This window comes from Ranitomeya imitator, chromosome 1 (assembly GCF_032444005.1).
Source record: "Ranitomeya imitator isolate aRanImi1 chromosome 1, aRanImi1.pri, whole genome shotgun sequence".
NCBI lineage: Eukaryota > Metazoa > Chordata > Amphibia > Anura > Dendrobatidae > Ranitomeya > Ranitomeya imitator.
This window is the reverse complement of record NC_091282.1, coordinates 69,567,466-69,590,658: the sequence shown is the minus strand read 5'-3', so window position 1 is coordinate 69,590,658 and position 23,193 is coordinate 69,567,466. Positions and strand designations below refer to the sequence as shown.

General features: G+C 40.2%; 1 protein-coding gene across 16 annotated transcripts in view; it reads right to left on the bottom strand.

Annotated features, from left to right (window-relative positions):
• Positions 1-510: 510 nt before the first annotated feature.
• Positions 511-23,193, bottom strand: part of CELF4 (CUGBP Elav-like family member 4) — a 1,519,496-nt gene continuing 1,496,813 nt past the window's right edge. For 13 of the 16 annotated variants that reach the window (XM_069747257.1, XM_069747313.1, XM_069747267.1 and 10 more), the window contains one exon: positions 1,139-1,267. Coding sequence is in view for 1 of the 16 variants with exons in the window: in XM_069747370.1 (XP_069603471.1) it covers positions 1,209-1,267 (59 nt within the window). In the remaining 15 variants the exon portion in view is untranslated. Of the gene's footprint in view, positions 1,268-23,193 lie in introns of all 16 variants that reach the window. The other 3 variants (XM_069747380.1, XM_069747390.1, XM_069747370.1) reach the window with 3 other exon arrangements.

Below are 23,193 nucleotides of genomic sequence, written 5' to 3'. Positions count from 1 at the left end.
TACGAAGATATGAAGCGATAGCTGTGTCATTCTTCAAGTTAAATTAACTGATAAAAAGACAATAGCTGTTGTATCTTTAATATTTCATTGCATCATTTTACAATAGTCAAGTTTTATTTAATAGGTGGAATGCTTGCAGTTAGGAGCTGCCATCACAGCCTCTCACATCCTCCTCAATACAGTATGCAATTGGCAAAGAGTAGGAATTTATGCTTAGTCTAAACTCTACAAAAATTACAGTTCTACAACATCTTTCTTTTAGCCATAATGCTAACGTCTATATTTTTTTTTTTTTTTTTAATTTTATTTATTTTTTATTTTTTTATGTTGCTTTTGCTCTCTAATTTCTTTTTGACTATTATATAGTTATCTTAAACTTTTCTGTTAAATCTGTACAACTATTAGGATTTTAAAGGATGGGGTGGGAAGAGGAGTAGGGGAGGGAAGAAATAGTTAGAAGCATTTACAAACCTTTTTTTTTTTTGTCCGCTACCATCTTTCTAATGCATTTTATATATTTTTTTTATTTTTTTGTTTTTTTTTTATTGTTTTCTTTGCTTTTTTTTAAATAGCTATCCTCTATTTAATCTCTACATACTTATCCATTTCATAATATACAGAAAACCATAGGAAATAATTGAATTAATATAACCAAAGAGCCTTCTATAGTATCAAATAACTATTATCTTGCCATTTTTTTTTTAAAAGCATGTAAGCATTTTTTTTTATTTTTTTTTGTACATGTTTCATATAATTGTTCTCGAAACCTGTTTTAAGAACAGACGAGAAGTAGGAAGTTAACTCCATATTTTACATACAGCTACAAGTCTGCAATAAAAAGTTTGGTCCTTTGGTCCCTAAATAGCTAAGGAATGACGGATACGATGCTTCTTGTAACGGTTGCTCTGGGGTTACCATGGCAACATAACTCATGGTGACAAACAGGCACTCCTTGTCAGATTTCAGGTTTCCTGTTAGAAGAAAAAGCCTTTTTTTGTGTATAATATTGTCATTGTCTATTCGGAAATTCCGATTGATCTTGATCCCGTCTGATGTTTTCCAACTTAAGTTCCCGTCCACGTAAGCAGAACGCAATACTTTCATTGAAGAAATATTACAGTCTAAACAATCAAAGAAGAAAAGTCTGTAGTCTTCAGCATGATTGGTACTTTGCTGATATGTCAAAGTTGTGATCCAGCGCTTCTCAATCATATATATTTATTTACGTAAGTTGTATTGTTAGAATACGGCCCATTCAATTCCTGCCCTAAAAGAATAGAAAAACAAAAACATAAAAGCGAGTTAGAGAATTTAGAAATCAAAATTAACAACAACAAGTCCTAATTGTCGCCTAAATTTTATAAAATACATCAAAACATCAAATGTTTAAAATTAAATTTTTATAAGAAAAAAGTTAAGTATATTATACAAGTTTCAACAAAAGTTTCGAAAAACATTTTCCTTAGGAATTTTGTTGACTTTTCATTGAATTATTTAAAATATAAAATTGTCTAAGTTTAACAGGAAAACATCAACGAGAAAAAATTCACTTGGTGTAAATTGAATTCCTTCTCTCCTTCAGCGACCACCTATATTTTTGACACATGTCTATTGATTTTAGGTGGCTGTTCAGCTCTGCTAACTGACACTAGTAGGACTCTATCTCTCGCAAATAAAAGGAAAAAAAGTATTATATTTTGAAGCTCAACCAATTAGATTTTCTGCTATGCAGATCGATACATTTACAGACATTTCTCTACTAAACATAGAAAAGAAATCTATTACTTTATTAACTCTTAGGAATTTTGTTGGTGACAATGCCTTAATTGCGTTTTCTTTTAAAGTATTGGAGTAAAAACCAAAAATAAACAAATATATATTTTTTTAATTTTTCAAATGAAAAATATTGCATTTGGAAAATATTTTGAACAATAATATTACTGTAAACAACCCCCCCAAATATTGGTCCTTTACTGTTTACAACTTATTGAAGGGGTTATCAAGGACTATTTCATTTTTTTACTACGGGATTAAGAACAGGTAGGTATCTGCTAACTATCCGCCTGTTGAGCCTGCTGCCAATCTCTGCCGGCATAGAATAGTCACCAACCATGCTACTGGCGATTAGGCAGCTTCTGCTAATTTCACGTTGACAGAGTATCTGCTATTCTTCTGATCTGTTCTGTTGACTGGGCATGACTGCCTACGTCTTGCTGATTGACAGCCGACTACCCACTGCCTAATTGCGGGAAGTGGGCTGTCAATCAGCATGACGCCAGCAGCCATGCCCTATCAACAGCATAGCTCAGAAGAAGAAGATCTGTTTTGTTGATATGGAGCAGCCAAATCGCCATCAGTAGTGGCCGGTGACCGATCTGAGCCGGTGCCATACATAACAAGCAGGTAGTTACCTCTGTTCGCAACTATCTACCCGTTAGTTTTTAGGTAATTAGTGTAAAAAAATGAAATCGTCCTAGACAATGTCTTTAATGTAGTAGTATAACATAGGACCCAAAAAACCGAAGTCTGGATGTTTTCCTTTAAGAAAATTGGTAGATTGTGTGTGAAAACTACAGATTAGAGAAACTTGTAAAGCTCGAAACATCGATAGAATCCCAAATCCCAACATTGATGGTCTTAATTTGCACTACGATGACTTGACCGGTCAGGAGTCTCGAGCCATCAACTCAACAGCCTTGCCAATGAGTTTGGATCAGAAGACCAATGGCCGGTCCCGATATTGTGGTCCATACACAGATCGGGAATGTTGGACGTACGAAATCTGCCTAAGAAGTTTAAAATGTGGAAAATTGCGCCACATTGGCCTTTTCCCGAAACAATTAAACCAGAAAAACAAAATAGGAACTGTATAAATTAATCTATAGAAAGAACATTTTAGGTTTTTACCTGTAGTGTTTAAAATTATTTAAAACATTTTGTATATGGTGTAATTATTATTTGGATTTTTTTTTAAATAAACCTATAAAACAAAATAATAATTAAAAAAACAAGAATACAGTACATTTGTATTAATTTCTAAGAAAAATATTGGGTTAGGTAAAGTGTTAATTTTTTTTTATTTTTTATTTTTTTTCATATGGTGTAATCATTATCAGGATAAGCTTGGCATTTTAGCTGGATGCCTAATCATTGAGGATTAGCTCAGGAAACCCTTATCTCTTGCTCACAAGCTGGTTCTTCCTGAGCACTCTTTGATTTATTACATCAAGAGACTGGAGCTGAGAGGATCCACTCTGGTAGGTTTGTCATGCGAATGTCAATTCATGCTGGCAGGTTTTCAACACTGTTGCTTCAACAGACAGGGAACCATACACAGCAGGTAAACAATTACAACACCAACAAAAAGAAAAGAAACAAAGAAATACTTGTCAAGGACCCTTTTTCAGTTGCAAAGAAACATACATATGAAGAAGAAAATATCTTTTTCTAATTTTATAAAAAAAAAATTTTTTTTTAAAGAAACAGCCCCGTCTCTGTAAGGTTCTGTCTTAATTTGCCGTAAATACAGTCAAGGTAAAGTCAAATACAATGAAAATCTCAAGAGAATGATCTAATATTATAGATGCCACAATTTTCCTCCATACAGACGATATTACAGCTCTATTCAAATCAGTAGAGCAGAGCGCCAATATCAGACACATATTGTGGACAGGTACGGCCATTTCCGATTTTTCCAATTTTGTAAAACCCTTAAACCATTTCTATTGTATTTTCTAGATCTTAGGGACATTAACCCCAGTATATGACACTTTTTTTTTCATAGGAGCCATATGAATTTGCAAAGTAAAAAAAATTAAAATGAAATGGATTCTGGAAAAACTGGGGTACAAAATGTTATGGGCTTTATTACAGATATGAGCAAAACAATGGTTTACAGAAGGGGTTGTCCAATCTTTAGGATAGTCCCATTTTTAGGATAGGTCATCAATTTCTTATTGATGGGGGTGCTTCTTGTATGGAGAGATTCAAAATAAAACTTTGGATAAGAAGCAAATTGCAAAGTTGCTTGTTTTTTACAAGCACTTTCCAATACCATCCATTAAATATACTTTAGAATAAACCTTTATGACAATGAATTTGAGCGACTATACTGTATAATAATAACAACAAATATAGAGGGACTGTGTCTTTAATTAAAGGAAAAAAGTCACAGTTAAAAAAAATTGTTCATCCATACTGAGTAAAAAAAACATTTCAAAATTTTCCTTAAATTAAATTTGTGATAAAATTTACATTTTTCTAAAAGTCAATTGGAAAAAGGCCCAAAGTTAGTAAAGAAGGCAGGGCATCACCAAGTGCTATAGAACCACCACCAACAACAGAAATTACACTCCTGGCATGTGTATAATAAAATAGTTGACATAACGTTTTTAGCAAAAATATATTATTACCAATTGTTGAACCATTTATTTTACATTACACCAAGGAAGCATATAGAAAAGCAAGGCTGGACAAGGAAATCAAGGAACAAGTTACCTCCACAAGCACCAAGTAACAGAGTGAGTACAGCAAAGTAAAAGTTATGACGACACACACACACACACACAAAAAAACTACATGTGATCATGACTGGTCGAACATGAACTGATACAACAAGCACAGCACCTCCACAAAACGGTGTGTCATGCAGCCAGTTCATTAGCTCTTTACATGACGCCATCATTTCACATTCGCAACTCTTGATTGAACTTACGGATTGGGGGGGCTCTTTTTCTTCACCCTCACGTCAATACGTTAACTTTTTTTGGCACAAGACCGTTTGTGGTATCTGCTTAGGTTTGGATTGAGTTGAATGACAAAAGAAGAAAATATGTTTGTTCTTTTTAGGTGCATTTTTTTTTAGTTGGGATTAGTTTCTTTGGTCTTTGGAAAAGAAGAGGAAGGAAGAGGAGGAGGAAGAGGAGGAGGAGGAGGAGGAAGTGGAGGAGGGGAAAGATAAGTAGCAGGTAAAGATTATTTAGGTAACTGAATGACAAAAACAAAAGCAATGTTGAAAAGAAAGAAAACTTTACAGCTGACATGTGGAAACATGGGAGCAATGAGGACAAGAAAGACAGAGCATGTCGGAAATAAAACAGGTTGACATGCACTTTATGAATGACATTACACATAGCCATGAAACTTAGATTAACATTTCCAGCCAGCCCTATAAAATACATCACTGAAGAATAAGCTCTATAGTGGCAACTCTGGAGTTATATTTCCATTTCTTTTTATAATAATATAAATATAATATATAATTAGTTATATTAATTAAAATTTTCAAAGAGAAAAACAAAAAAAGGCAATCAATCCCACAACTAAACCACACCTTGGTACAAGAGTGAAAAAGTAAATGAACACAGCTCTACACATTATGTCTTTAAGATGTGTAATCCAATATTTTGGAATCCATTGATATTGGTAAATTTTATAAACTCAGTCTCCAGGAATGGAGCGGATAAACAGACTCATGTTGGTTCCACCCATTGCAAGGTGGTTGTGTTGTAATTATTCACTGTCTACACATAACACTGCTCTGCTACTGAGACACTGTTCTACTGCTCACTGGGCACTGTACAATCTGCTGCCCAGCACGAGAAACACAATAATGAAAAAGGGAGTTGTGAAGAAAGCACTGAAGATAAGATGTGTATGAAGTGGGACATCTGATATTAGAGGGATGGGGCAATAACCGCGTGCTCAGAGTACAGGACGTCACACAGCACAAGTAAGGCTGGGTTCACATTGCGTTATGGCAGTCCGTTAGACGGACTGTGTTACACCGCGGCATAACGTGGTGTAACGCAGTCCGTTAACGCTGCCATTAACCCCTATTATCGGGCGCATCGCCAATGCATGCCATTAACCGTCATTCTGTGTGCTGGACCCTTGGACGCGGGCTGCAACGTTTCCAGGTCCGTCACCGCTAGCGCAGATAGAGCATCTGCGCTAGTGCAATCGCATAACGTAATCTTTTTCGGCACTTGCATTAACACAGTTCGTTTAACGCATGCGTTGAATGGACTGAACTATCGCAATGTGAACCTAGCCTAAGAGATAAACATCAGGAACACACTTATGTAACAGCATCCAAGAGTCATTTCATGTAAAGGTTAAATAATATAATTGCAAGGCTTGGCCTCCTTACTGAAAGCACAGGTACTGGGAGGAAATTAACTTTATTACTCAAAGCAGCCTCCGGCTTTCAGTCATAGTGGCACTCCCAGAGCAGATACAGTCATAGCTCGGTACATATCGAGTGGCTTCTGTAAGCATGCATCGGCACTGACTGACAGCGTCCTATGCAGCGCATAATCTTGTTTTAGCCTGAAAACCTTGCTGACCATAAGGCCGGCATCCCACTAGGCGTAAGTAAATACAGTCCGTTTTTTACGGCCGTAATACGCGAGGATGCGATTTTTACGCACAAATTTATCCGTGTGTCATCCGTATGGCATCCGTATGGCTTCCGTACGGCGATTTTTTTCTCGCAGGCTTGCAAAATGGACATATCATGGATCCATCGGCTCAAATATTCTTAAAAACATACTGTATATACAGTCTTTATATATATATATATATAGAGAGAGAAAATGGAACAGCACAATGCTCACCAATGGTGGGTGCCTAGCCTCCTGCATAAAAATGGTCCAAACATTAATCCAACATGTATACCAAATAGCAAAAAGAAGGCAGCACTCCAAAAGTTTCAGATGAAAAAGAGGTGAAGTTTTAATCGACCCACATCACTGCGCGACGTTTCGGCTCACTGAGCCTTTTTCAAGCTTGAAAAAGGCTCAGTGAGCCGAAACGTCGCGCAGTGATGTGGGTCGATTAAAACTTCACCTCTTTTTCATCTGAAACTTTTGGAGTGCTGCCTTCTTTTTGCTATTTGGTATATATATATATATATATATATATATATACATATATATATATATATATATCAGTGAGACACACATATATATATATTTATATTTAATTCAGCGCTAGATAGCAGAAAAGCTGGTAATTCAATTACCGGCTTTTGCTATCTCCTTCCCAAACCCGACATGATATGGGACATGGTTTACATACAGTAAACTATCTCATATCCCTTCTTTTATTACATATTCCTCTTTAGTAATGTAAGAAGTGTCTGTGTGTCAAATTTGGAAAAAATTCTGAAAAGTTCCCAGGCTCGAGTTCATATGCGTGCATCCAGCAGAGGGCGCATCACCGCGACTCTAGGTAACTACAGTACATTCCCCTGCATTCCATTCATTCACCAAGTTTTACAGTCAGGAGCACAGCTGCATTAGCAGAGCTCCTGGGTGTAAAATGATTTAACCCCTTCAGATGGATTAACAGCGTGGGACAAGACTGTATGGAATATTGTTTGTTATTTTTTAACTTTGTTTCAGGTGACAAGGGTCTTCAGGTGGATTACGAGTATAAAAAAATATTAAAACACCATGTGTCTTTATTTCATTAAAATACTTTTTAATAATGTGTGTGTGTTCTATTAACCATTTCGTACTATTGGTATAATAATGGATAGGTGTCATAATTGACACCTCTCCATTATTAACCTGGCTTAACCCCTTCATGACCGGGGGATTTTTTGTTTTTCCGTGTTCGTTTTTCGCTCCCCTCCTTCCCAGAGCCATAACTTTTTTCATTTTTCCGTCAATTTGGCCATGTGAGGGCTTATTTTTTGCGGGACGAGTTGTACTTTTGAACGACATCATTGGTTTTAGCATGTCGTGTACTAGAAAACGGGAAAAAAATTCCAAGTGCGGTGAAATTGCAAAAAAAGTGCAATCCCACGTTGGTTTTTTGTTTGGCTTTTTTGCTAGGTTCACTAAATGCTAAAACTGACCTGCCATTATGATTCTCCAGGTCATTACGAGTTCATAGACACCAAACATGACTAGGTTATTTTTTATCTAAGTGGTGAAAAAAAATTCCAAACTTTGCTAAAAAAAAAAAAAAAAAAAAAATTGCGCCATTTTCCGATACTTGTAGCGTCTCCATTTTTCATCATCTGGGGTCGGTTGAGGGCTTATTTTTTGCGTGCCGAGATGACGTTTTTAATGATAGCATTTCGGTGCAGATACGTTCTTTTGATCGCCCGTTATTGCATTTTAATGCAATGTCGCGGCGACCAAAAAAATGTAATTCTGGCGTTTCGAATTTTTTTCCCGCTACGCTGTTTAGCGATCAGGTTAATACTTTTTTTTAATTGATAGATCGGGCGATTCTGAGCGCGGCGATACCAAATATGCGTAGATTTGATATTTTTTTTATTGATTTATTTTGATTGGGGCGAAAGGGGGGTGATTTAAACTTTTATGTTTTTTTTATTTTTTTCACATTTTTTAAAACTTTTTTTTTTAACTTTTGCCATGCTTCAATAGCCTCCATGGGAGGCTAGAAGCAGGCACAGCACGATCGGCTCTGCTACATAGCAGCGATCTGCTGATCGCTGCTATGTAGCAGAATTTCACGTGTGCTGTGAGCGCCGACCACAGGGTGGCGCTCACAGCGACGGGCAATCAGTAACCATAGAGGTCTCAAGGACCTCTATGGTTACCATTCACAAGCATCGCCGACCCCTGATCATGTGACGGGGGTCGGCGATGACGTCATTTCCGGCCGCCCGGCCGGAAGCGGTAGTTAAATGCCGCTGTCTGCGTTTGACAGCGGCATTTAACTAGTTAATAGGTGCGGGCAGATCGCGATTCTGCCCGCGCCTATTACGGGCACATGTCAGCTGTTCAAAACAGCTGACATGTCCCGGCTTTGGTGCGGGCTCACCGCGGAGCCCTGCATCAAAGCAGGGGAGCCGGCATCGGACGGTATAGTACGTCCGATGCCGGTAAGGGGTTAATGTTACCTTTGTAACCTAATGTGACATTACCCCTTCATTACCCCATATCCCACTGCTACACGGGAATGGGAAGAGAGTGGCCAAGTGCCAGAATGGGCGCATCTTACAGATGTGCCTTTTCTGGGGTGGCTGGGGGCAGATGTTTTTAGCCAGGGGGTCCTATAACCATGGTTCCCCTCTAGGCTATTAATATCTGCCCTCAGTCACTGGCTTTACCACTCTGGTGGAGAAAATTGCGCTGGAGCCCAAGCCAATTTTTTCCGGGATTTAACCCTTTAATTTAATAGCTAGAGACCCCAAATTTCACACACAGACACTTCTTACATTACTAAAGAGGAATATGTAATAAAAGAAGGGATATGAGATGGTTTACTGTATGTAAACCATGTCTCATATTCTGTCGGGTTTGTGAAGGAGATAGGAAAAGCCGGCAATTGAATTACCAGCTTTTCTGCCATCTAGCGCTGAATTAAATACCCACAAAGCTCTCCGCAGTTCTGCACCGCCTTATATCTCCTCTCTCATCTCCGTCTATCGCCCTACACGTGCCCTCCATTCTACAAATGACCTAAGACTATCATCCCCCGTAATCCGAACCTCGCACCTCCGTCTCCAAGACTTCTCTCATGCTGCGCCAGCTCCCTGGAATGCACTTCCCCAGACGATCAGACTGATACCTAGCCCCGACCTATTCAAGCGCGCTTTAAAAACCCATCTCTTCAAACAAGCCTACCACATCAACTACTCAGTAAACTAACTTTGTCCTGTTCCCTCCTTCCAAATATTATCTGCATGTGAATCTGCACCCTACTATTCATCTGTCTCTACACCCTCCATGCACACGATAACTGCACTTGATACTTGACTATTGCGCTTAAACACGGGCTGATGACCGGATCATGCAGCTTTATATGAAAATCCCTATTTATTATAATTGCCAGACCTGTAATAACAAGCACTTTTCACCTATTGTGTCCCCCCATTTCCTTGTAGATTGTAAGCTTGCAAGCAGGGACCTCACCCCTAATGTCACTGTTTAAATTGTCTTAACTTGTACTGAATTTATTGCCTGTACATGTCCCCGCTTAATTGTAAAGTGCTGCGGAATATGTTTGCGCTATATAAATAAATATTATTATTATATATGTGTGTGTCTCACTGACATATATATATATACACATACTATGTGTACACATTTATTCTACCTATTCTATTCTAACCTGTCAGTGTGATATTACTGTACACAGCGCTGAATTGCCGGCTTTTCTATAGAACAGCGCTGCGTATTTATCGCAAGTCACATGCATGGTCCGTGTGTAATCCGTAATTTTCTCACCCCCATAGACTTTCATTGGCGTATTTTTTGCGCAATGCGCTGACAAACGCAGCATGCTGCGATTTTCTATGCCCGTAACATACCGTATATTACGGATGCGTAATATACGGCAGATAGGAGCTGCCCCATAGAGAATCATTGGGCCGTGTGCAATGCGTATTTTCTGGACGTATTTTCTGCGCTCATACGTCCGTAAAACTCGCAAGTGTGACGCCGGCCTAAGAGTTTACACTCTACAGGAGAGAGGAAAGAGAGGAACCTGCTGACCATACGAACTTACTCTTACAGGAGAGAGGAAATAGAGGACCCCTCTGACCATAAGAACTTACACTCTACAGGAGAGAGGAAAGAGAGGACCCTGCTGACCATAAGAGCTTACACTCTGCGGGAGAGATGAAAGAGAAGACACTGCTGACCATAAGAGCTTACACTCTACAGGAGAGAGGAAAGAGAGGACCCCTCTGACCATAAGAGCTTACACTCTATAGGAGAGAGGACAGAGAGGACCCTGCTGACCATAAGAGCTTACACTCTACAGGAGAGAGGAAAGAGAGGACCCCTCTGACCATAAGAGCTTACACTCTATAGGAGAGAGGACAGAGAGGACCCTGCTGACCATAAGAGCTTACACTCTACAGGAGAGAGGAAAGAGAGGACCCCACTGACCATAAGAGCTTACACTCTATAGGAGAGAGGACAGAGAGGACCCTGCTGACCATAAGAGCTTACACTCTACCAGAGAGAGAAAGATAGGACCCCTCTGACCATAAGAACTTACACTCTACAGGAGAGATGAAAGAGAGGACCCTGCTGACCATAAGAGCTTACACTCTGCGGGAGAGATGAAAGAGAGGACCCTGCTGACCATAAGAGCTTACACTCTGCGGGAGAGATGAAAGAGAAGACACTGCTGACCATAAGAGCTTACACTCTGCGGGAGAGATGAAAGAGAAGACACTGCTGACCATAAGAGCTTACACTCTACAGGAGAGAGGAAAGAGAGGACCCCTCTGACCATAAGAGCTTACACTCTATAGGAGAGAGGACAGAGAGGACCCTGCTGACCATAAGAGCTTACACTCTACAGGAGAGAGGAAAGAGAGGACCCCACTGACCATAAGAGCTTACGCTCTATAGGAGAGAGGACAGAGAGGACCCTGCTGACCATAAGAGCTTACACTCTACCAGAGAGAGAAAGATAGGACCCCTCTGACCATAAGAGCTTACACTCTACCGGAGAGGGGATAGAGAGGACCCCTCTGACCATAAGAGCTTACACTCTACCGGAGAGGGGAAAGAGAGGGTCCTGCTGACCATAAGAACTTACACTCTGCAGGAGAGGGGAAAGAGAGGGCCCTACTGACCATAAGACCTTACACTCTACAGAAGAGAGAAAAGACAGGATCCGTCTGACCATAAGAGCTTATACTCTACAGGAGAGAGGAAAGAGAGGACCCCGCTGACCAGAAGAGCTTAAATTCTACAGGAGAGACAAATGTATCCAGAGACTCTGGAGATGGAAAATGACTCTGTCGTTCAAACTGTGCTCCACTGGTAACGGCAGATCTGTGATGGCCCCCAATACTCATCACCACTATACAGGGCATAATAATCCATAAGATGTCAGAGCTGCAGGACATTATGGGGAGGCCAATGCGACCACGCAAAAAGACAATAGCCCGCTCTCTGACTCCTCAGCAGTGTGGAAAATGATGCGAGGCAAGTTTTTTTCTTTCTGTGAACCGCAAATTAAATGCCAAATGTTCCGTGGATCAATCCGCTCATATCTATAGCTCATTAATATCTAACTTTTTTGGGAAAAAGCAATGTAAAGAAAAAGACAAAAAAACTCCTTGAGAGATCTGAGGGTCATCACTACCCCCTATGTGGTGCTTTCATGTATGGCTGTACATTTTTTTGTTTGAGGTTTTTAATATGTAGAGCACCAAGGGAGACAACAGCTCTAGTAATACTGAGCCGTGAACCCTACATCGAGCTTTTAGCAAACATATAATATTACATCCCAAAGTAAAGTAATTAAAGTTTAGCTAACAGATCAGCAAATAAAGCCGGGATTAGCATCATCAACAATGGTGAGATATAATTTGCCATGGACAATTTTACATTTGTCAGCATTAAAGGACTTTTTTTTTCTCCGACAGTTTTCTTTTTCAATATTAAAAAGTCTTTCATGTTGCATCTAACGTGAAGTAATAGAAAGAGAGATAGGAGCTGTGGCAGTGCCGCTTGTGTGTCATGCTGTGATTGTTATTGTGTCTTGTTCCCCCTTTGTAGGCACATCTCGATATTTCTGCAGTCACAGGAGAGAGACCGGTGGACAAACATATTACACCGCATTCTCTTCATCTCGAACCTTACAGATCTAATTGAGGCCATTGTGTTTCTTTATACCCTTCAAGACCCCCTCGTCATCTTTGAGGTTATGAGTTCACATCACCCCATGACCCCTTGGAGATGAAGAGAGCTTCTTGGCGCTGATGTATGGCCTCGGATGGGATATAAGGGACACATATGAAACAAATTGCTGTGTGATAAATACAGAATAAAAAAAAAAAAAAGATTTCAACATAATTGGCAAGGGAGTTTGATATTTTTCTTCCCCGCAAATGCCATTTTCACAGGTTAAGGGGTTCGACCTGTTGAGGCTGAAATGTAACCAGAACAAGGGTATATGGATGACCTCACATAAGTAGATTTGATGTGAAGGTTATTAGGTGATGTGAAATTGAGCATCAATGAAAGGATGATGGTTTGCGGAGTATTAAAAAAAAGTAAAAGAAATCGAATTTCCAGGGTACAAATCTATTTTGAAATCTTAACACTCGTCGTTCGTAAAACTAACATAGATGAAAAAAGACCTAGGTCCATCAAAAAGATACACTGTGAAAAATTGGATAATGATAGATTGAGAATATTTATAGTTCTGGGAAAAGTATACATATTTTGGATAAAATACAGTTAAGAATGAAGGAATCTTATTATGGAAGAATGGTGGACGTTGGAGGTGGTGAAGCTTGTTAGAACAAGAAAGTCAAGATCATGGTGAAAGATCTAAGGAAATGTAGTTACCAAAAACATCTAATTATAATGAAGGGTATTCTTGGTAAGTAAAGTATTTGTGACAAGTTTTGGAAAACATGATTCTGAGTAGTGAGGTTTAAGATGTAAGGGGGAGTTTGGAGATGGTCAACCTTGTTAAACCAAAAAATGCAAAAGTATGGAGGAAATTCTAGGCAAAAATCTTAAAGAGAACCTGTTACCAGGTTTTCCCAATATAAATTGCGGCCACCACCTTTAACGCCTCTTTTACAGCATCCTAGTAAGATGTATGTAAGTCCCCAATCCTCTCTGCATAGCACAACAAGTACCCTTTATAATCCCCCCAAATATCACAGTTCGGTCCGATGGGTCGCGCGCCTTGCTTCAGTGCCTCCTCTCTTCCCCACAATGTGCTTCCTCCTTCCCTGCTTCATGTGGATAACATGTCCTACGTCATCCACACAGTGTCTCCCAATCTCGCTCTTGTGTAGGCACACTTCTCTCTACCCTACCGAGGACAAAGAAAAGTACTGTCGTGCGCATGTGGCGGAGAGGCCAAAGAGCACTGCAGACCTGGAAGTAAAGCCGGCGCATGCGCATTACAGTGCTTTTCTTTGCCCTTAGAGGGGTGCGACTGCGCAGGAGTGGGGTTGGGTGACACGGTGTGGATGACGTAGGACACATCTTCCACATGAACCTGGACAGGAGACCGGTATTACATGGAGAGAGGAGGCTGAATGCACTTTGGCAAATCATCAAGATCCTCTGCTGGCAGCTTTCTTTACACTTGCCCACGAACAATGTTCCAGATGTGTTTTCGATTCCTTCACCCACATGATCTACAGACCAAAAAACTTATTTTGTGTGCTATGCAGAAGTGGTTGGGAACTTATATACATCTTACTAGAATACTGTAAAATAGACCTTAATGGTGGTGGCCATAGTTTATATTGGGAAAAGCTGATGACAGGTTCTCATTAGGTTTTGGGATGATTTACTTAAAGGGTATTCTAGTACACAGGATAAGTGCTAATTGTTATATTAGCTTGGGACAATTGTCAAAATGGACTTCTTATGTCTCCCTTTTATCCCTGGCTGCCAGGCCATGGCCAGGAGGAGTTTTATAAAGTGACTGGTCTATGTAAATGGAATCTGTCACCAGGCTTTTGCTACCTAATTTGAGAGCTGCATAATGTAGGGAAAGAGATCCTGATTCCAGCGATGTATCACTTAGTGGGCTGCTTGCAGCAGTTTTTATAAAATCATTGTTTCATCAACAGCACGTTATAACTAGAGGAATACGTGGCCTCCTGTCACTTAGTACAACCACACTAAGCTGCCAATCCGTGGTGTGGGCGGGGTTATACAGAGCTCAGCATTCAGAGAACTGCTAGATCTGCAGCTGAAAAAAGTTTTTAATCAAAACTGCAGCAAGAAGCCTGGTAAAGTAAGTGATACATCACCGGAATCAGGGTCTACGCCCCTTTATCAGATTGGGTAGCAAAAAGCTGATGATAGATTCCTTTTAAAGTCTGGGGATGAAGATATTTGAGTGCAGTTATTAAAGTGGCATTGTTATCTGGTAGCTGCCATAGGATATATTAGGTCCTTATGAATGACATGTAACAGTAGCACCGTGCCACTAAATCATACCGCCACACAATGTCCCTATTGGCATAAATATCAAGGAATATAGGAGGTTTTCATGGTAATATTTCTCCTGATGTTTTCTAAAAACAGGTCCTAGAAACATGAGCCCTTATTACATCACAGTATGGGGCTTCTGTAAGTGTGGCGCAGGCGTTGGACAAATTGCGCTTCCTGTTCCTGAAGTTGCACTTCCTGTAACAGTAAAAACAGTTTCCTAGCAGATAACAAAAACATAAAATGTTGGCATCTGTCACAAAAGTAGAGTTCTGTTAACCTTTATTAATGAAACTTGTCCCACTGAATATAAAAACGAGTCCATCCAACTATTGATGTAAGGCGTCTTTTACTGAATTTGCCACCCTCCCTTTAAGAGTGCAATTTCCTTTCTCTCTCTCTGCTTCATTTAGGCATTAAATGTCAATATTTTTCTTGAAAACCAGGATTCATAATTAACATACTAAGATAACCGTAATCCCGTTTCTAATTTATTTTTGTTTGGGCTCTCGCCTTCTTTTATGTTCATTCCATTCTTCAGATCTCACCTAATATTTATATATTAATCCATTTATTTATTCTGAGGTTTGTTCAAATCCTTGTTAAAACTTGACATTTCTGTGAATCGTTTTAATTTAGTTTTTCACCTTTTTTTTTCCAGATTTGTTGAGTTTCCAACAACTACCACATAGATGTATAGAATCAAACATCTTTCCAAAAATGTCCCTTGTCTGAAAGTAATTAAAGTATTTAATTTATTTATTATGAAGTCACCAATATTTTGGTACTGTCCAGATTTGTTTGGGTCATTGACTATCACAGTTTCATGCAGTCGAGACAACACCAGGACCTTGTATATAACTGGTGTTGTCACAAGTCATGTTCCTAGACACTGTTCTATATTGAAATTGCAACACCAAGCAGGATAAGTCGTGGCATTAATGAAAACACTAGGTCGATAGACCTGTTAATTAATTGCAAAAGATGAACACATGGAAACACAAATTGTGGAAACATCTCGATTTATAGAGTAGGGAGTATGAGCACCATGCCAGACATTCCTGCATTTACAGCCTTGTCTGCTATCAATGAGATTATTAATCGTCTGAGGAACGTTCTGCCTTGCTGAATGCACTTGGGCAAATCATCAAGATCCTCTGCTGGCAGCTTTCTTTACAGTTGCCCACGAACAATGTTCCAGATGTGTTTTCGATTCCTTTACAAACATGATCTACAGACCAAAATCGAGCTACCATTGCATCCAAGACACTAGTTGGACTCACCTATGAAGACGATGGACCTCCATTGCAGCCTCTATTACTCTATTTCTGACTCTGGTCTCCACTTGGAAACCATGTGGTTAATGCCCTTCATGAAGGAACGTCATACAGTTCCTACTCCCAGGATTATGGTATGGAGTGCTATAATGTAAGGTAGCTGGACCCCTCTAGTCTTCATTTCAGCTTGGCGTTATTTTGATTTGGTTGTGGTACAGCCAGTGTCCCAGGAACCATTTTTTTTACATGGCAACAACAATCTGCATGTTGCTTGTGCTACTATGAGCAGCCTATGTGGGCTAAACATGCTTATATGGCCTGCAGCGTCTCCGGACTTGTCCTCCATTGAGCGCATCAGGGACGCCATTGGTCAACAATTTCACAGGGAGCTGCCAGCAGCGGATTTTGATTTGCTAAACTGCATTCAGTACAGTAGGACATTTCTAAGACAACCATTAATGACCTCATTGATAGCAGCCAAGGCAGTAAGAGAGTGGATTTTGGCTGTGGGGCTCATACTCCAGGCTGGACAAATTGAGATGTTTTTAATATTTTATTTCCATTTTTTCATCATTTGCAGATCATTGACATGTCTATCCATCCTGTGATTTCCAGAAGTCCATGAGTTTGTTGAGGAGTGTATTAAATGGCCAGCAGCTATTTTGCTGTCTTCTGTTGAGGGCTGGGAAAGGAGTAAACAATGACATAATACTCACCTGTCATAGGCGTTGTAGCGTAGCTGGGAAGGACAGGGATAAATCCCAGCTCTGCAATGCTTTATTAGATGCACCTGCAGTGTTTCTCTAAGTAGCAGGAAGTAGCTTCATGGAGTGGCGGTCTCCTGAGGGAGTGTCAGTCGCTGGATGAAGCAAAGTTAAGTGTACTACTGGTGAGTGGCCAGCCAAAATGTGAGCTGTAGCTGAGAAAGAAACATGCTGGGGTCTCTCTCTCTCAATGGAGACTGCGCTAAACAGTATGTTTGTGAAAGGCTGCAGAGAACCAAGTGGAAGCTGCAGCCTGTTCAGTGTGAACTGTGCTTGGAATTGAACACTTCTGTTTGGTTCTGGAAGCTGAAGGCGCTCAGGCTGAAGGGGAGACCGCAACTGGTGGGAGCGTGCAGCTTCTATGTATGAAGTTTGCTCTGGGAAAAAGAACTGACATACGTGATCATGATTAAATGCTTGGGCTGTGTGAGGGGAACCGCAAGTATCAGTTATTGCTATAGACATTAGCTGTTTTGTTCCACCGAGCTGTGGCTAGCTGAGCCGTTTATGAGTAGCCAGGGTCTCTTCTGTGACTTAGCGCCTGCACAAGGCTAGGTATTTAGGTCTATGATGTTTATATTCATGCTGTGCAAACTGGGGAAAGCAATAAAATTTGCACGTGCTTGGACCAAAACTGCATTGCCTGTGTGAACGCTACCTAAAGCCTACTGGCTAACCCCTACCAGAGAGAGTGAAGCCCTACAGCCTTCACCCATCCTTACACCACTTCCACAACTCCCTGGTGCTCCACCGTGGTGGACATTCCATTGGTGCAACATGTCCAGTCACACAGGGGCCCAAGAAGTAAGGTGGTCCACTAGCACTTCCTAAACAGATAGAATTGTACATTGTGATGAGCTACTGGATTGCAAATGGTCCATAAACTGCTCTTGCACAGGGGCCCTGTGTCTGCTCCTTGTACTCCACATTGTTTGGTTCCTTCAGGGCTTCCTCCAGGCACTGAGGCCAGTGATTCGTCTCATGCAGTTATGTGGTGGAGTGCCATAATCTCAATAACATGGAACATGATGTCCATAAAATGAGTAGCTTAGTGACACTGACAGCAATGACATATTTCATTCCCCGATTTGCCTGCACGAGGCCTATCATTGGCTTTAATGCAGAAAAGGAACATCGGAAGAACCAAAGACCATCCTGGAGGACTAGGAAGTTGTGGTGGCCATAGAGGTAGCGTAAGAACAGGTGATAGCCTAGGACTGATGACTATGAAGTCATTATTAAAGCACTTTATTATGTTTTGGTGTCTGAAGAGATCTTAGAACATAAAAAGTCTTTTCAGGCCAATCAGGCCATGTCAATTCGGACTGAATTGAATGTATTTTCCTAAAGAATCAATCAAACAATTTTTGAGAGATTTTTTTCATGTCCATCATTACTTATTTCCTTGACTTCAAGGGTTTTGCTAAAATTTGTATAATGTATGAAAAGAAACTTGCATTGTGAGAACCTGGAGCCATTAACACAATTGAAGAAGTGTGAACACATCTGTACCCCACTCTCTACTAATGGTGGTAATGGCCACCACTAAAATGACAATTAGAAAATTGTACAATTGGTTGTAGGTCAGGGAATGGCTGGCTGATGACATTTTTTGCTTCTTGAATATTTCCTTACATTTTAGCTACTAGTATACATTTTCTCTATGAAATTAGCCATGTGATTCATTTGTAGTGTTCTCTAGTATAGAGCTCCTAACGCACAAGTTGTACAATTTCAGCTGCCCGTTGCCACCACTAGGGGGCAACTTTTATATTGTTGTATACAGACTTTTTTTTCCGCCTCAATATGCAAATTGCTTCCTATTGGTGAAAACTGGAAGTTACAATTTCTGCAATTATGTGCGTGTGAAAACACTGATAGAGAAATAAAAGAATGTGCCCAAATGTCCATACAGCTTCAGAGTCTCTTCTTTACACTTTAAACACCTGAACGCTTAAAATGCGAAATTCAAGATGCTTAAATGGGTTTTCCACTACTAGCAACCTCCTAATAATAGGCCCATGGAGGTGAGGAAAAAATAAACACTGATACTTCCTGGGCAGGCGCCACTCCTATCCTCTATACTCAGTGCTTCCCGCTAGTCTCCTGGCATCACCATCCAATATGGGTGGCCACCGATGGGCTGCAGTGCTCACATTGTTTTCAGCTGGAAGAAACTGAATTTTCAGCTCAGACGTCCCAACAGGATCTTCATACCAGGGGAACATTGGGAGACGCAGCACTAAGTCATCCAGTAAGAGGCAACCCCTATAAGCCCCTATTGATGGACCCAGCCTCTTAAACACAAGCCACCCACTTTTGAGGGTACTTCATCTAAACACTCCCCTTTTGCAGCCCCATTAGTGGTGAGCGCCTCAGTGCATTACAGCTGCGCTATGCAGCAACTGCTGTGCCCCATCCTACCAAGGTTCTGCCCAATTTACTGGAACTGGCAGTAAAAAAACTCTAAAGTTACACTAAAATGTTGCACCTTTTCAACGTTTTTACTGCAGAATTCTAGAGTCAAAGCTTTGATTAATTGGCTCCTTAGATTGCACAATCTTAAAATTTAGGCAGATTAACCAAAATACATGAACCACTTTGATAAATTTGGCGCGTTTTACGACTGTCCGGTCCAAGTTTGCACTGTCTCGCTGTCTAATAATAAGGCGAAGTTCACACTAGGCATTTTTTCAGCGTTTTTTTTTTTCTGAAGCAAAACCTGATCTCTTGGCAGGAAAGAAGCTGTAGAAAAAAAGAAAGTGTTTCTTGCATGTTTTGCTGCATTTTTTCACCACCCATTCATTTCAAAGCGTGAAAAACGCTGAAAAAACGCTGAAAGAAGTGACATGCTCCATTGTGCAAAAAAAAAACCGTGCAAAGCACAAAATCCTGATGACAAAAAAAACAAATTGCGTGCACGAGATTTCTGAAATCTCATAGACGTTGCTGGTACTGTAAAATGCAGCTGAAAATTTGCATTAAAAAACGCATCAAAAACACCTAGTGTGAACTTAGCCTTAGACAGTATTGATAAATCTGTCCCTGTGTCTCTGTATTTTGATCCTGAAGCCACCAACAAGTCATTGATATCCCGTATACTATAGTTTTTACAACATGGTAGGTATAAAATCCACCGTCATGGTGGAATCACCAAGATGTAGGTGCTTGCTGTTCCTTTCCAAGAGCCAAGCACTGAGTAAGCAATTTCTCTACAAGCCAAAAGCCAAAAGCTATGACTCTGCTTTGCCTCGTCTGATGGATCAGGTGTCTTCATAACAAAATTAAAATTTCAGCAAACAAGGGCCGACGCTACAACCTGCGCCGAACAAATGACAACTCCAAGCTGCTAACTCCTTTTGCTTATTCTTTGCGGTGCGCTCCCCATCCGTCTCTCCCCAGATTATATTTTCAGCCGAATTTAATGAAGATCATTTATTAAAGAAATGCTCAGGCCCTGCTCCGGCCTCAGACAGATGCACTCTCTAATATGAATCATTTCTTTAAATTGGATTATTTTGATGGAGGATCAGGCTCCTGCGTTCTGCAGAACGGGGAGCCGCGGCGACTAGCACAAAATCGTGACAGGGAGGCAGTTTGCGCTCATTAAAAAACAATCTCGTGCTCAGAGCAGGATGTAGAGATATGGCGTCGTTATCTTTGGCAGTCAGTGACACTGCTTGGGCCCCGCTCCGTGCGGTAACTGCTGCGATCCTGGGGAAGGAATAATGAGCACGCACAAAGCTCATTTCACTTTTGTTTACTTAGACCCATTGTAAAATTTACCGGAACGCATCCACGAGTGTTGTCGGCAAAAATGCATTAGAGACATCTCCTCACTGCTGCTTCATCAGTGGAATGATAACATAGAGACCTAATGAACGGTGGTGAGTATCCGCCCGCCGTCATTTTACATTTCATAATATGTGCAAGTCATTCCTACAAGAGAAAACTTAAAGGCAAACTCCGGTCAAAAACCAAAGCTCGAATACTGTTTGTAAACACAACAGCTTCCAAATGACCTAACAGTAGAGGGCTCCTCCTGATCTGTAAGGAGCAGAGACGTCACCACTTTACCGTTGATTAAAATTGAGGAAAAATTTGCATAGGAATGGGGTACATTCTTATCCACTGTTCGTGACGTCCAATCCCTTGTTGTCTAGGACCTTCTTTGATCTCAAGAGTAGAGAAGCGAAAGAGACTAAAGAAGGTCCTTAGAAATCTTGTATTGGTGGCTATTATACAGTCCGTTTGCCTCCTTCCAAGATTTACACAATGTAAATACTATAGTTACATAGACTGAAAATAGACTTAGGTCCATCAAGTTCAACCTTTCTCCACCAGTTCTACATTCTCCATCACTAGATTATTATTATCCCACAATGCCATTTCTTGTGAGAAAAGCCTCCGGCCCTTTTATGAAAGCTGGTATAGTGTCAGCCATTGCTCCTTCTTGTGGTCGGGCATTCCTCAATCTAACTGCTTTAACTGTAAAGAACCCTTTCCTGTTTAGCTGCCAGAATCATGTTTCCCCCATCCGTAATGAGTGCCCCCTGGTCCTTGGTATGGTCTTCAGGAGGAATGTCTTCTGCCAGTACTGACCACACATGTATTTATACATGTAAATGAGATCTCCTCTGAGAAGTCTTTTTTCTAAGCTCAATAAACCCAACTTTTCCAACCTCTCATCTTATCTGAGGCCTTCCATCCCTTGTAATAATCTAGTTGCCGTTTTTGAACTGATTCTAAATCCTGAATATCATTTGTGGAGGCCAAGACTGAATCCCATATTCTAGATGTGGCCTCACAAGCGATTTATAAAGGGGTAACGATACATTGGGATTGCGGGATTTTATCTCTCACTTTATACACCCTAAACTCTATAATGAATGTGATAATATGGTTTCTACACTGTTACAATTTGTAAATGTTAATTTATTTGCAAAAAATAAATGTCTAAGCTGGAGAAGATATGTCAGACTCCACTTACATAATATTTTCATATTTTAGTTTTAAGAACTTTGGTGGGTGATTCATCAAAGTTTGATCAAAGAAGGTGAAGTTGTGCAAAACAATGACAATTCAGGCACTTTCATCCCATTCTCACCCTAGTTCTATCAAAGTGGACAGTGGTTGGGGTGAGAAGAGACATGGCAACCCCCAGTTGTCAAGTTCATCATTCATCCAGAGGCTGGAATAAGAAGTGAGGTGAACATGTTGATGCACACTACTACGCACCTTGTCTGATTCATCTAGAGATGTCAGGAGTGTTCACTCCAACATGTTCCCTCATCAAGACTTACGAGAGAATTGTTGGTCTTGATTAATCGCCCCTACGATCGTACAGGCACAAAGTCAATATTTCTATGTAGTTGGGCACATGCCTTCCAAACGTTCACCACCTTGGGTACCTAGGAGTCCTTCGATTCCCACACTACATACATATGGCTCTCTCTTTTGAAGTCTAGGGAGGTCACTAGCTAGAGAACTAAGAGTATACAAAGCCATTGCTGCTCTCTGTGGATACAATAGGGGATCAGGTGAGGTTTAGATCTAAAAGATGAGATCTAGAAACCACTGGAACGGCTCCAATGCGGGAAGTGAATATCTGTAATTTTTCATTTGCCCTTGGGTATATAGTATTTAAGAATGTTTTTTCTATGTAGTGGAAAGACATGTTTCATACTCATACTTGAAAGTTTAAAAAATTAGTATTGGCTGCAATGAGGTCTAAAGTGCAGACAGCTCAGTGTTTTATCAGAGTACAGGGCAGGAGGGATTTTCATGGGGCAAAAGTAGAGTAGATCCTCTCAAGTTTGCATCTTTTATATTTTCTTAATGGTAAAAATTACAGGGATTGATGAAGAGTTTTGCTTTAAGGATCCATGGGATTGGGTTTTTATGTTCTTAGAAACATAAAAAAGAACATTTTTTTTTATATATGAATACATTTCCATGAAGTCATAATACGTTCTGCGTTTTTACTGTAGGCAAAATGTAATTAACAGAACGAAGAGATCACAGTATAACACAATGCTCGGCAGAACAAAAAGAGTTCTGAAGCAAAGTGTATTTATCTTAGGGAAAAAATGGATGGTCCCAATTTCAAGGACTATTAATTTTTTTTTTTGTACATGATTTTGCTACGAATTATCCATTCTTTATTCTTATGTACATGGTTCTCACACTGCTCTGTGTACTTTGTCATTTCACTATGGGTAGAAGACTCCACACATT